At 36.6% G+C, this 12,497-nt stretch overlaps 1 protein-coding gene across 1 annotated transcript; it reads left to right on the forward strand.

Moving 5' to 3' along the window:
- The first annotated feature begins 4,575 nt into the window (after positions 1-4,575).
- Positions 4,576-5,517, forward strand: LOC111343856 (perlucin-like protein). Its single transcript, XM_022951047.2, has 2 exons — positions 4,576-4,752; positions 4,959-5,517. The coding sequence occupies exons 1-2, from the start codon at positions 4,689-4,691 to the stop codon at positions 5,381-5,383; spliced, it is 489 nt and encodes a 162-aa protein (XP_022806782.2). The 5' UTR covers positions 4,576-4,688; the 3' UTR covers positions 5,384-5,517.
- The last annotated feature ends 6,980 nt before the right edge of the window (positions 5,518-12,497 follow it).

The following is a 12,497-nucleotide window of genomic DNA, read 5'->3' on the forward strand; positions in this document are numbered from 1 at the left end:
TTTTAGCCTACTCTATTACTACGTTTTTATGACAAAAGTCAGGATTATTCAACAAACAAAAAAGAGATCCGAGACAGTTTGTCAAAAATTGCACGAATCTTCAGTTGAAAACACTGAACTTAACTAGCCTCTTTTATCCCTTGGTGAAATCTCTTTGTTTCCGGTCTAGGCTTTTTTGTGATCCAAAACCCTTAGTATCGATCTGGGATTTTTACTTGCGCCGTGTTACCGAAAAGCGCTGAAATTCCCGTTTAAACGCATCGCTGAGTCCTTTTTGAGACACAGCCGCTATCGCAGAACATAGCAACCAAGTAAAAATAATCATTTGTATCTTTTGACTCCCATCTATTTTCGGCTCGATTACCGGTCGCTGAGGCCTGAAAACGGCAGAAATCAAATCTTTTCTTGTTCTAGATACAAATCTATTCTTTACATTTTGTAAAGTAACATATAATCCTTCCGCATGTCTAACACATGTCTAACTTATATGTAAATTTGAAAAGCACAACACTGTTTATTTGACAACCCTATGAGTTTTGTTTTTTTGACGCGTCAGTTCCCATCTGAAGAACTTTCCGGTTTCTCACTGGTGTAAAATCGTCGATCTCGGCTAAAAACTGGCCTTTGCTTCACTTTCTGAAAAGGGAAATGTATGTTTTCAACTGCTTGAAAATGAACGAAATAACTTGACCTCTTGAATCATTTACACTATATCGACTTTACTTGGCGGTTGTACAGGAACCCAAAGCTAAATTTACTGAGTTTAACAAGCTAATATTGTCAATATTCAGCTACATGACAGAGTTAAGGAAATAGATTTGTCCTTAACTAATGTTTCTGTCGCACTCAGACATCTCAAACTATAGCAGACATCTATAGGGACTTCCGCATTTTCTTCGTACACTTGAGATATGCATTTGATCTCAAATAATGTCGTGCTTTTTCTGAAATAGGACAAGTTTGTGGCTTTAGTCAGAGGAATTAAGGGAATTCACTCCAAAATGATCTCATTTGTGTTTCCTGCTCTAAGGGCAACTACGCCTGAGTGAATCAGGGGCTCTTTGTTCATTCCAGCTCGTAGGTATGGCAAAAAATAAACAATGAACAAACTGATATAAATATCAGTGGAGTGGACACTGATACAAAATTCATATTTCAAGTGAAAGAGGAATGGCGACATTTCAAGACTTATCGTCAACATGAGCAAAAAAACTACACTCAAGATAATCCTCGACGACACTTCAATATCACTGATATGGTTAGTCCAGACATTTTGTATCGCATGAAGTCGCATCATTTTTTTCTCTAATCTCCGGTTTCTTTTTTTTCGAAAGAAAATAAAGCAAAGATTTGACGGAACATCAAAGTAGAGCTCGATGGAAATCATGATAGGCAATGGTGTCGAGGTTGAATTATTTTCGACTACTCTGATGAGTTATTATAGTGTGATTTTAAATGTGGAAGAATTCATTGAGGGTCGCTCTGTCCTCGCTCAGGTGCATTTTTCTCTGCGGCATATGAGGCATGCAGTTTGACTAAAGACTACTAAGCGATTTCAGTTTCCTATCAAGTTATAGTGTTTTCCACTTCAATTAACCTTGTAATTAACAGGAGAAGACAAGACTCAGGAAACATTTGGTCAGTTACATAAGCAAGCGTCCGTAAATCGCCTTACTTCATTATTCTTGCTTTTTTTTTTTTTGAAGCAAATATTTCAAGAGCAAAAATAAACCATGAAAGACTACGTGCTAAGATCATTCATGATTCCGATATTTAAGGACGAAGATGACTCTCTACCGGAAAACTATCGACCTATTTCACTGCTCTCAAATTATAACAGAATTTTTGAAAAACTTATGTACTTTAGACTTATCAAATTTGTCAAAGATTGCAACATTCTCTATGATCAACAATACGCTTTTCGCAGTAAGCACAGTACTCGGCATCCTATACTCGATATCGTTAACACAATTCTCCAAAATATGGACAACGGTAAATTTTCGTTCGGCGTCTTCATCGATCTCAAGAAGGCTTTTGATACTGTTAATCATGAGATTTCGTTAGCTAAACTTGAAAATTATGGTGTTAGAGGTGTAATCAACTCCTGGTTTAGATCATACTTAACTGATGGAAAGCAAAATACGCAAGTTAATAGTGTTGTGTCCGACGCTTAGACGACATTATGCGGCGTACCGCAAGGCTCAGTCCTCGGACCTCTCTTGTTCCTTCTGTATATCGATGATATTTACAAGTTCTCTTCGTTAGTTAACTTTTATCTATTTGCTGACGATACCAGTATAATATCTGCAAATAGCAACTTAAAGGAACTCGAATCAGACTCTTGTTAATCGCGAACTTGGCAACGTCAACGACTGGCTTAAGGCCAATAAACTATCTCTGAACATAAAAAAATCAAACTTTGTAATAAGTCGTCCCCGACAAAAAAAAATATGCCTTTTATACTAAGGATTAGAATTTTTGACTCTGTGACTTATACCTATGCAAACCTTGAAATGAAAGACTAGGTAAAATATCTCGGCTTAATGATTGATTCAAACCTTTCATGGAAATATCATATAGAATCTATCTGCCACAAAATTAGCAAGTCAATAGGAATTATTACCAAGATTCGACATTATGTCCCGCGTCGTGTCTTACTTTCAGTTAACAATTCACTAATTGTCCCTTATTTAACTTATGGTATTTGTGCTTGAGGAAATTGTGCCGTGACATTTAAAAAAAATATCGTAATTCTTCAAAAACGGGCCTTACGTCTTATTTACTTCGGTAAGTCTAAGGAGAACACCGTAGCCTTCTTTCTCAAATTGAATTGTCTTCCCCAACCTAGCCTATTTTTCAGAGATTGTAGCTATTTATTTTATGATATCAACAGACAGACAGCACCAGTTAGTATACTCAATCAGTTTGTTAAAACAAGTCAGATTCATAACTACAGAACAAGATCAGTCTCTAGTGACTCTTATTTTGTCAAATTCTCTGGGAAAGATAAAATGTATGCTTCTTTCTCCGACGAGAATTGGTGCCCAAATTTGGAACTCTATCTCCTATATTCGATTAAACAACTCAAACGTTCGTCTTTTCGTAAAAAGATAAAGGAGTTACTACTAAATTTTTTACGATCAGAAGATGATTATGTCGAAGTCTCCCGTCTTATTAAGTTATTTAATACTTTAGGTTAGCCTCTTCTTGTAATCTTAATATACTTGCTCTGTTTTACAGGGCCGTAGCTAGCATGAGACAAGACGAGGCAATTGCCTCGTCTTAATTTTGGCCTTTTTATTTTTTTCTTAAAGATTGACTTTTCTGGAGAAAAATGCCACGGAAAATCCTTAAAAGAGCGTTTCTAAACCTCTAGATTTCAAAGTTTTCTGGGGGGCATGCCCCCAGACCCCTCTAGCGGCTCGCGCCTTCGGCGCTCGAAACTTGCCTCGTCTTGGCCTGAAAACAGGGCTACAGCCCTGTTTTATGCTTATTCTATTTACTGCATAGTAGTGTTTTCATTGTTAGTCCATCTATAGATAAATCCTGTACTTGTGAACTATCCTTAGGCTCCCCGCCTCGATTAGTTCATATGCTATTTGCGGGGAGAAACCAATGTACTTAGCTACTTACCTAGATATTTTTCAAACAAGTAGACGATCATGTTTGTCCTTTAGAATAATCAAAGTGTAACTTCCTCTGAAATGCTTCGAAATGCTGTTCGCTGCTCACGAGATGATAAACTATCCTTTCTTACGTTGCTATAAGTCGTCGCAGCTATAAACTTAGTACGCTCAGGAACTAAAAGACTGCAATACTCCCACGTTTGGATCGGCGAGCAGTATACACGCAAACTTTTTGTCCGCTTTCTTCATTCTTTGCGGTCAGTCGAAGGCTTATATCGGTTTTGCGGGACCGCATAACTTTCAAAAGAATTTCCATGGCCTAAAATAGTATTTTAGTCGAGGATCTCAGTCGAAAGGTAACTAGAATTTCTTGTGAGTGACGAAAGTCTGTGTATGATCGCTGCCATTTGAACTGACATTTTGAAATCAGTAAAGCTGATATTACGCAAAGACGAACGCAAAGCAGAGTATTACAACCCAGTCTACGCCGCTGCAACATTTTCATGTCATTCGTGGCACTTTGAAATGATGGGAGTGAAGCGATTGATATAATAACAAACTGTATGCCTGAAATTATCAACAGAGCTCGTTGTCTGATTTGAAGTCGAAAATCAAAGCCGAACGCGCAGAGAATCGGCCTCAGTAACTCGATTGGATTTGAAATTCAGGTGGAAATCAAGGACAAAATAAAAGAAGACATTCAACGTGATGGATTTTTTCGCTTCTTCTTTCTTTTTGTCATGTTTTTTTTTTCTTCTTCTTTCATTCGGCCTCTCATATTTAGCCTTCTATTACATCTAGACGTAAGTTGCCGGCAGCCAAAATTTTGGAAAATTTCCGAGCAGACGTTTTGTGTTTACTCGACAAAAAAAATGCGAATCTTTCGCCTCCATGATCTTGTTCAAACTTGTTCATTTAAGTGTATATAAGTCTGTGAACACCGTACCCTAACTCATTCAGATTGTTCCATCGATCATTTGAAGACACTGAGAGTGAGATCAGCTTCAGCAAGAGTTCACCGTATTTTCCATCTCCTTCAGTTATCAACTCACAAGGACCGAAATGAGGATTCACGCGATTCTTCCACTTTGTGTCGTGCTTTTATCTACCGCTGGATGTGTTTCAGGTATACAAAGCAGTTAGTCCGACAGTTAGAAAGAAAGAAAATTCTCCGATTTCAGAACATTTCAGATTTATCAAAACTTATGCGCCCATTGTTAGTCGTATTAGCCCACTGTTAATTTTATCTAAATTATGACTACGAAAATGTGAGTAGCTGAACTATCATCGCGCCAAAATAATTGAACTAAAATAATTGAATTTATTTTCCAGCGCATTGCTCTTGGGGATGGAAGCAACTCGACAGCTTTTGCTATTATGCGAGCAGCTCATCAATGACTTGGCACCAGGCCCAACAATTCTGCCGAAGAATGGGAGGAGACCTAGTAAAGATTACCAGTGCGCGGGAAAACGAGTTCGTTCTGGCTCTCGCGAGGAGGTTTGCACCAACAAGGAAACAAGTGTGGATCGGCCTGATGTGGACCGCTAACGACTTCTACTGGAGTGATTACTCAGTTCCAGTCTACAAGGCCTGGGCTCCCAATGAACCAAATGGAAAATCCCGGGAACCCTGCAGCAACATGTGGACTGGGCACACATCCTCTCTGCCGATCAGAGCAAACGGTTACTGGAATGACCTGCCCTGTGCAGTGCAATCTAAGTTTCCCTGTGGCCTGGTGTGCAAAAGGCTCGCTTAAACTGCTTAAGTACGAATACCGAGAAACGACGCCTACAAAGGCAATTTGGTGACGGGACATTTTAATTTCGTATCAAAATAAATTGTAAGGTGTAAGAGAATGTTTGTTTTACAAGGAAGCGTAAGAATAAGTGACCTAGCGTTTCTTGTTGCTTGTCTGACAGTCTCCGAAGTCCCTTTAAAGTTTAGCTCTGACCAGGATATATTTAAATGACTTTCTCTTTACATATGGTGGTAGGGATGGCTCCTTAGATATTTCCCTTAAGCACAGTTGGTTTTGAATAAGATGTCACTTCCCCATCAGTACGCTCTTGAGGTTAGGTTAGGTCAGGTTAGTATGCTAATTTCTTTATTTTTAAGTGAACTTTCTCTCCCGGAGGAAATAACTCCACATATATATTTCTCAAGACCCTCATCAGCGTATCCTCTATTCTTTGAGCGTATTTTGAAACTCTGTACGTCTTTATGCTTTATGTGACAAATTCGTTCTTCGGAGGCGTGGTGCTTTTCCTTTACGACTGGTGGATGACACGAATAAAAATTCGCGCGGTCAAAATGGGTGGATATCGCCCGAGTTCTTTGTTTTACGTTATCATGAACCAAGACGAAGCCGAGGTAAATTACAATGCGAAAATAGAACGAGGCTAATATCCGGCCATCTTGACCAAACAAGCTTGGTAAAAAAGGATTTATTATATAACAAAAAATATTTCTTTTCGCAAGAATAACGTGTTTATTTCGAGAGCCGGAAAAAAAAGCCAATTGCGTTTATAACACAATATAACCACGAGAGTTGTTTATGATTTCTTTGTTTTAACTTTAATCTGTTGCTTTTTACGTCCCAATCGTCGCCACTGTCCAAAAATTACAAACTCTGTATTTCAGCTGCACGGAATGTTTCAAATTTTTTTCCCAAAAATTACAAACTTTGTAAGTCTGCTCCACGGAATGTTCCAATTTTTTTCTTACGCGGATCAAAACAGCCAATCCCGGGCAGGCAAGATGGGTCTATCTTGCCCGCTCAGGTAGCCAATCAGAAGAGAGGATTCACTTCATGTTACTCACGCGCCACGGGCATTATCAGCTATATGATAGCCAGCTATCTTGACATCAATCAATCGCACAAAGTCATTTACGTGTATTTTCGGATACTTTGGAATCTGAATGCGCTTGATTGTTTTTTCTGACGAGTGTGCCTCTCTGGTTGCTAAGGTTACATCAAAATATCTTTCTGTATGAGACTGCCTGTGATATTCAGAGATATCCCGGTCAGCAGAGACACTTCAAAGGTGCGTCAACTGTGAACCGAATTATCTTTGTATCAGAAGTGGCCCAATATAGGAAGTGTTCTATATATCTCTATGAGCTCCGTTTCCCGACTCATACCGATTGTGTTATCGAGGGAAACATCAGCTTCTGAAAGAGTTTGCCTTTTCACCATGAGAGCAACTGACAGAAACCGAGATGAAGATTTACATGATTCTTCTGCTTTTTATCGTTCTAATCTTCGCCTCAGGATGTGTTTCAGTATACATACTAACTATTTATCTAATTTTATCACATAGCTGACAGCGCCCGTATGTCATATAAAGCAAATCGTGTGTTCTGGTGGCTCCCTGAGTGGGCAATATGAGGCCCTTCTTGCCTGCTTGGGATTGCTTGCTTGGATTGCTTGCGTGGAGCGGACATACAAAGTTCATAATTTTTGTAAAAATTTCGGCAATGGAGTCACGAAAAGTGGCGATTTTCGTGAGTCTATTAAAAACACAAACAAACAAACAAACAAACAGAACGGGACACAGAGTTGTATAAAAGCATGAAAGCGGTTTTTCTAATGGAAAAAGGAACATTCCATCGCAAGAATTGAATTTGCTTTTGTGGGCATTTTTTTTAAACACGAAGAAAACTGTATTTTCAATTATCACAGCTGCCTTTCTTGCCTGCGATCAAAAATAAACAAGTCGGTCTTGGTCAAGATGGCCATATATTGGCCTCGTTCTCTTTTTGCGTTTTGATGGACCTCTACTTCGAGTTTTCGGCCTCAAAATTAATGTGGAGGGAAACGTTTCGTTCAAATAGCACTGCTAGTGAAATAGCTTGGAAACGGCACCGTTTGCGAAGTTTCGACATATGATAAGATCGTATATTGTACAATGGGAGGGGTGGATGTGATAACGTCAATTATGCAACCGATTTTCTGTATTCTGATTGGTTGCATGGTGCAGTAGAAAGATCGGTAAGCGCAAAGTGTGCTCAATATTCATCCTTATTTTCTTCGGCTAACTGAAACTATTCTGACGTCACAAACTAATCTGGGTCATTCGTTGATGCAAGTAGTTATGAGAAGTGGTCCTATCACAACAACTACACAACAACAAATTTATTTAAGCTTAATAAGAAAATTACAATGCTTGGGCCCGCAACTAGCTTGGGCTATTCGAGGCGGGCGCAAGAGAGGAAAATAAAAAAGAGAAGAAAAGAATTCTATAGAAAATGAATATTTATATGTATAATTATAATATATAGACGAACAATCCTAAAAGAAATCTAGTTTGCCGTGTGGCTTATAGGCGGATTCCTGCTGACGTCATTGTTTAGATTTTTGCTCATTTGCATACGGCTTTGCGTAAAGAAGGAAGCATGTTAGATACAAATTGACTTCAGGCAGCTAAAGAGCTAGAAAACCTTAGTACATGGTGAAATTTTTAGCTCTTTGGGTGTAATATTCAAGGAGAAATAGTCCATCAAAAACTGCAAAATTTCTGGGTTGCAAAAGCGCTAATGAGCTCATACATTCTATGTAAAATTTTGAGTTTTTAAACCCGTGTTGCACAAAAAGTATTTAATGTATCAGGCTCGTATTCATTGGCCGAGTTAATCGTACTTTGACCTTTCGATATTCAGAACTGATTTATTTTTAGCTCCATCAGAAACTGAATTGCTTATGCTAATGAGGCAAATATTGTAAACAAGGATTCCCCTATAGACAGAATGAAACAGGAGGGCAGACTGTAGTATATACTGGAAGTACACACAGTTATAATTTTGAGAATTGTACTCTAATATCAGCAATTCTAATATAATCACCCTCTTTATTCAGAATTTTAAAGAGTTTTTCCTTTATTGCACTTTTAAATTGATTTTTTTAAAGTGTATTGAAAGGAAAGGGAATACTGTTCCAGATCAAGGTGCCAGAAATAGAGAAGGCTATCTTCATATTTTCAGTTCTAACTTGTTCAACATAATAATATTCATTGGTAACAGATTAAGTCTGGTAACTGTGGACAGAAGCCAGCTTCGTGAACATATTCTTAATGTTATCAGGAAGGAGATTATTGAGGACATCGTACATTAAAAGGCTCGATAAGAAATAGTACACAAACTGCAGTTACAAACATGACAGTAAAACGCATGTTGGAAAAACAACATCAGTAAACTTTACTTGACGTTTCGTAAGTTTCGACATACATCTTCAGAAGTGACAGTTAGTAACACATGTGGAGATTAAGTTTAAATTTAAGATAAGTAACTAATTAACATAACAATGAACAAAAGAAAAAATTTTAGTTTGTAAGAATAACAGAACTGTATGAGTTCTTGGATCAGCGAGGAACATTAGCCTAAGGGCTCTCTTCTGAAGAACTAGTAGTTTATGAAGATGCGCTTCAGCAGTGTGACCCCAAGCACAAATGCCATAGCTGATATAGGGTAAGATTAAAGAGTGGTATAAAGTGAGAGGTACATGACGGGGAACAAAATGTCTGAGCTTGGCGATAATTCCGATTGTTTTACTGATGTTCTAACAAATGTAATCTACATGAATTTTCCATGAAAGATTCGAATCAATGAATGCACCAAGATATCTGATGTAGTCTTTCATTTGTAACAGTTGACTGGTGTTTGAATTGCTATTTACCATTTTATAATCAGAATAAAAAGGAATAGTCTTTTGGCGTGTGCGAAAGATAATATAATTGCAAAAGTATGGGGGGAGACCTGGCAAAGATTACCAGCGCACGGGAAAATGAGTTAGTTCCGGCCCTGGTGAGGAAGAAAGCAACAACAAGGAAACAAGTGTGGATCGGTCTGATGTTTATTGCTGGCGACTTTTACTGGAGTGATTACTCAGTTCCAGTCTACAAGGCGTGGGCTCCAAATGAACCGAATGGAAGATCCTTGGAACCTTGCGGCAAACAACCCATCTGCCGATCAGAGCAGGCGGTTACTGGAATGACAGGATTTGTGGGGTGCCCTTTTTTTTCCCTATTGGCCTGGTGTACTAAAACTCTGCTAACGCAGGAAAACTAACATGCAACGCATATTAAAGGACAAATTTGGTGATGAGCCTCTATTAGATGATATAAAAATGAGTTGTAAGGTGTAAAGGGACACTCAGTTTACAATAAAGCGTTTGCCTGAATGTTTAAGCTTTTTCCATTGTTCTGTAGGACGTTTCCGCTAATTCAGACAAACAAGTCATCAATAGTCAACTCTAAACAGTGATTCGATTTTCTTTTAACGATTGAAACCTTGCCTTACCTACGATTCCTTTTTCTTTTCTTTTTTTTTTAAATATTACAAACATGGCCTACAGCTCCTTCTTTCCATTTAGATTCAAAAGACAACGTTTAACCTACTAAGGTTGTTTTAAAGTCGTCTCAAGCCGTTTTTCTTTTAGAGCGGCTGCAAACTGATGTTTGTATTTCAGTATACCAGCCACTTGGGAACAAAAGTTAAGAGAAACGCAGGAAAATTTGTCAGAAAAGTGGGCGCAATATAAGAACGCAGATTAATGGTTTAAATGACTGACTTCTAGAAATTTTAATGGTCTTTCTGTACAGCACGACTATCTGTTTAACTCGGCAGCCTGCATTTCTCAAGAACAGAGATCATTTGCATGTTCTTCTCTTGAATTAAGGACCACCTCACCAACCTGCATGCAGTCCTTCTTCAAATGATATATAGATGATATATAGATGATATGTAGATGATATATAGATGATATATAGATGATATGTAGATGATATATAGATGGTATATAGATGATATGTAGATGATATATAGATGATATATAGATGATATTCAAATGATATATAGATGATATATAGATGATATTCAAATGATATATAGATGATATATAGATGATATTCAAATGATATATAGATGATATATAGATGATATATAGATGATATGTAGATGATATATAGATGATATATAGATGATATATAGATGATATATAGCTGATATATAGATGATATATAGATGATATTCAAATGATATATAGATGATACATAGATGATACATAGATGATATATAGATGATAAATAGATGATATATAGATGATAAATAGATGATATATAAATGATATATAGATGATATTCAAATGATATATAGATGATATATAGATGATATATAGATGATATATAGATGATATATAGATGATATATAGATGATGTATAGATGATGTATAGATGATGTATAGATGATGTATAGATGATGTATAGATGATGTATAGATGATGTATAGATGATGTATAGATGATGTATAGATGATGTATAGATGATGTATAGATGATGTATAGATGATGTATAGATGATGTATAGATGATGTATAGATGATGTATAGATGATGTATAGATGATGTATAGATGATGTATAGATGATGTATAGATGATGTATAGATGATGTATAGATGATGTATAGATGATGTATAGATGATGTATAGATGATGTATAGATGATGTATAGATGATGTATAGATGATGTATAGATGATATTCAAATGATATATAGATGATATATAAATGATATTCAAATGATATATAGATGATATATAGGTGATATTCAAATGATATATAGATGATATTCAAATGATATATAGATGATATATAGATGATATGTAGATGATATATAGATGATATATAGATGATATATAGATGATATATAGATGATATATAGATGATATATAGATGATAAATAGATGATATATAGCTGATATATAGATGATACATAGATGATATATAGATGATATATAGATAATACATGGATGATACATAGATGATATATAGAGGATACGTAGATGATATATAGATGATACGTAGATGATATTCAAATGATATATAGATGATATTCAAATGATATATAGATGATATTCAAATAATATAGAGATGATATTCAAATGATATACAGATGATATTCAAATGATATATAGATGATATTCAAATGATATATAGATGATATGTAGATGATATATAGAAGATATGTAGATGATATATAGATGATATTCAAATGATATATAGATGATATTCAAATGATATATAGATGATATTCAAATGATATATAGATGATATGTAGATGATATATAGATGATATTCAAATGATATATAGATGCTGACACTCGGCACCACAAAGATAACTTAACCCTGACAAAACCAGCAATAACTATTCCTTTGGCCTATATCTGACATCATCTTTTGAGCTCATTCCCTAGTTCAGTGCAGTCGAACCTCGATTATCCGGACTCGTTCGGACTAGACGAAAAAGTCCGGATAATCGAGAATACGAATATTAATGAGGAACAAAAACTGATCAATAGAGTTTGTCGGATTTAACATATTATTACCGACTATTGCGTATACAAAATACGTCAACTGACTCCTCTCGTTTCTCTACTTCAACTGTCTTTTATTCAATAATCAAGAAAGTATACTGAGGCAAGTGTTGCAGAATTCTCCACTGCGTTAAGGAAAATCCCTGCGTTCCGCTGGTACAGCAATCAATAGGACTGTATCTTTCTGGTTGTTCAAGTTTATTTACGATCCGCGTACGCCTCTACAATCTCCGTACAATCTACGTTCAGTCGATCTCAATGTCTATTCCGAATGCCCTCAATTACAACATGTTATCTCTATTTATCACAACGGAAATACACACCTAGTTACGTAAATCCGAGATTCACAATGCTTATTTGCGCTTTACTAAGCCATTTTCCTGTCGCACACTTTGACTTGCGTCCTTACCCAGACTAATCCAATTAGCCCCTAGCAATTAAACCCACACCCACTATTTGCAGAGCACGTGTCACATATTTCTATGTGTTACAGGATGTTCCAGCCCAA

Source organism: Stylophora pistillata, chromosome 4 (assembly GCF_964205215.1).
Source record: "Stylophora pistillata chromosome 4, jaStyPist1.2, whole genome shotgun sequence".
Lineage (NCBI taxonomy): Eukaryota > Metazoa > Cnidaria > Anthozoa > Scleractinia > Pocilloporidae > Stylophora > Stylophora pistillata.